Source organism: Galeopterus variegatus, unplaced genomic scaffold (assembly GCF_000696425.1).
Source record: "Galeopterus variegatus unplaced genomic scaffold, G_variegatus-3.0.2 Scaffold6346, whole genome shotgun sequence".
Taxonomy (NCBI): domain Eukaryota; kingdom Metazoa; phylum Chordata; class Mammalia; order Dermoptera; family Cynocephalidae; genus Galeopterus; species Galeopterus variegatus.
Genome location: NW_007732457.1, coordinates 50,829 through 51,960, shown reverse-complemented (window position 1 = coordinate 51,960; position 1,132 = coordinate 50,829). Strand labels below are relative to the sequence as shown.

The following is a 1,132-nucleotide window of genomic DNA, read 5'->3' as shown; positions in this document are numbered from 1 at the left end:
TGGTTTAAAATAAGAATACTTTCTGTTCTGCCTACTTAAACTATGGTTGTAAGAATTAAGTAACATAATGCATATTCTAGTGCTATTCAAGTATAAGATTGTATTAATTATGTTAATCCCCGAATCTTGGCAGAAAGCTTCAGAAATAATAAAATAAAATACCTTTTTCATTATTCAGTCAACCATTCAAATATTTATTTAGTATCCTCTGTGAAAAATATTGCAGTAAATACTTTAGGGAATGCAAAGGTGAACAAAACAAACTACCTTTCTTGCTATCTAGAAGAGGAGATGATGTACATACAAATAATACTATTTCAGGATGAGATCAAAATTATTTGTGAATAAAAAGATAAATTAATTATGAGAAAAAAATCTGTAATATAGGAAGATAGTGACATTTTTTCTTTTATGCTGCTTTAAAAATATTTTTAAAGGTGAATTTGCTACACAGACATGTCTCCAAGGGAAGTTTGGAGAAGAAATAGGAAGTGACCAGTTTGGAGGTTGTATTATGTTCCATGCTCCTGTACCTGGTACTAACATGGTAACTGGGAGAATAGAACATGTAGAGGTAAGAGGCATTATTATTTAATCACAGTGGTTTGCCCAAATTATCTATACAATGAACCTATGTTGAGCTCTTGCTGTTTCCAGATGCTATTTATAATCTAGTAGGGNGTTTTCTCAACTTTGGCACAGTTGACATTTTGGGCCAGATAATCTTTGTTGTGTGGGGCCGTCCTGTGTATTATAGGATGCTTAGAAACATTACTGGCCTCTACCCCCTAGATGCCAGTGACAGCCCCCTGTTGTGACAACGAAAAATGTCTCCAGGCATTGTCAAATACCCCCTGAGGGGATAAAATCATCCTCAGCTGAAAACCTCTGACTATGATCCTCAAAGTTATAAATGAATAGTTCTTTTTAAATTCCTTTTAGAAGCTAGTATGGTTCTATGAACAAATATAGCACTTAGAAAATATTTAATTTAATAAAAATGGATCTATAAAACTTATTCAGTTACTCTAAAAAAAGGTAAAATACTTAATTCAAACTCCTCTTCAGAATTTTGTATGACATAAAAACATTTTCCTATTTTACAAATGAGGTGTTCAAAATGGCATAAAAC

The 1,132-nt window shown here is 32.3% G+C and overlaps 1 protein-coding gene across 1 annotated transcript in view; it reads left to right on the top strand.

The window, feature by feature from the left end:
- LOC103606148 (fibrocystin-L) overlaps window positions 1–1,132 on the top strand; it is a gene marked incomplete at both ends in the record, with an annotated part of 125,955 nt that overhangs the window by 76,218 nt on the left and 48,605 nt on the right. Inside the window, one exon of the mRNA XM_008590740.1 lies at window positions 438–574. Coding sequence (XP_008588962.1) covers window positions 438–574 — 137 coding nt within the window. The remainder of the gene's footprint in view (window positions 1–437; window positions 575–1,132) is intronic.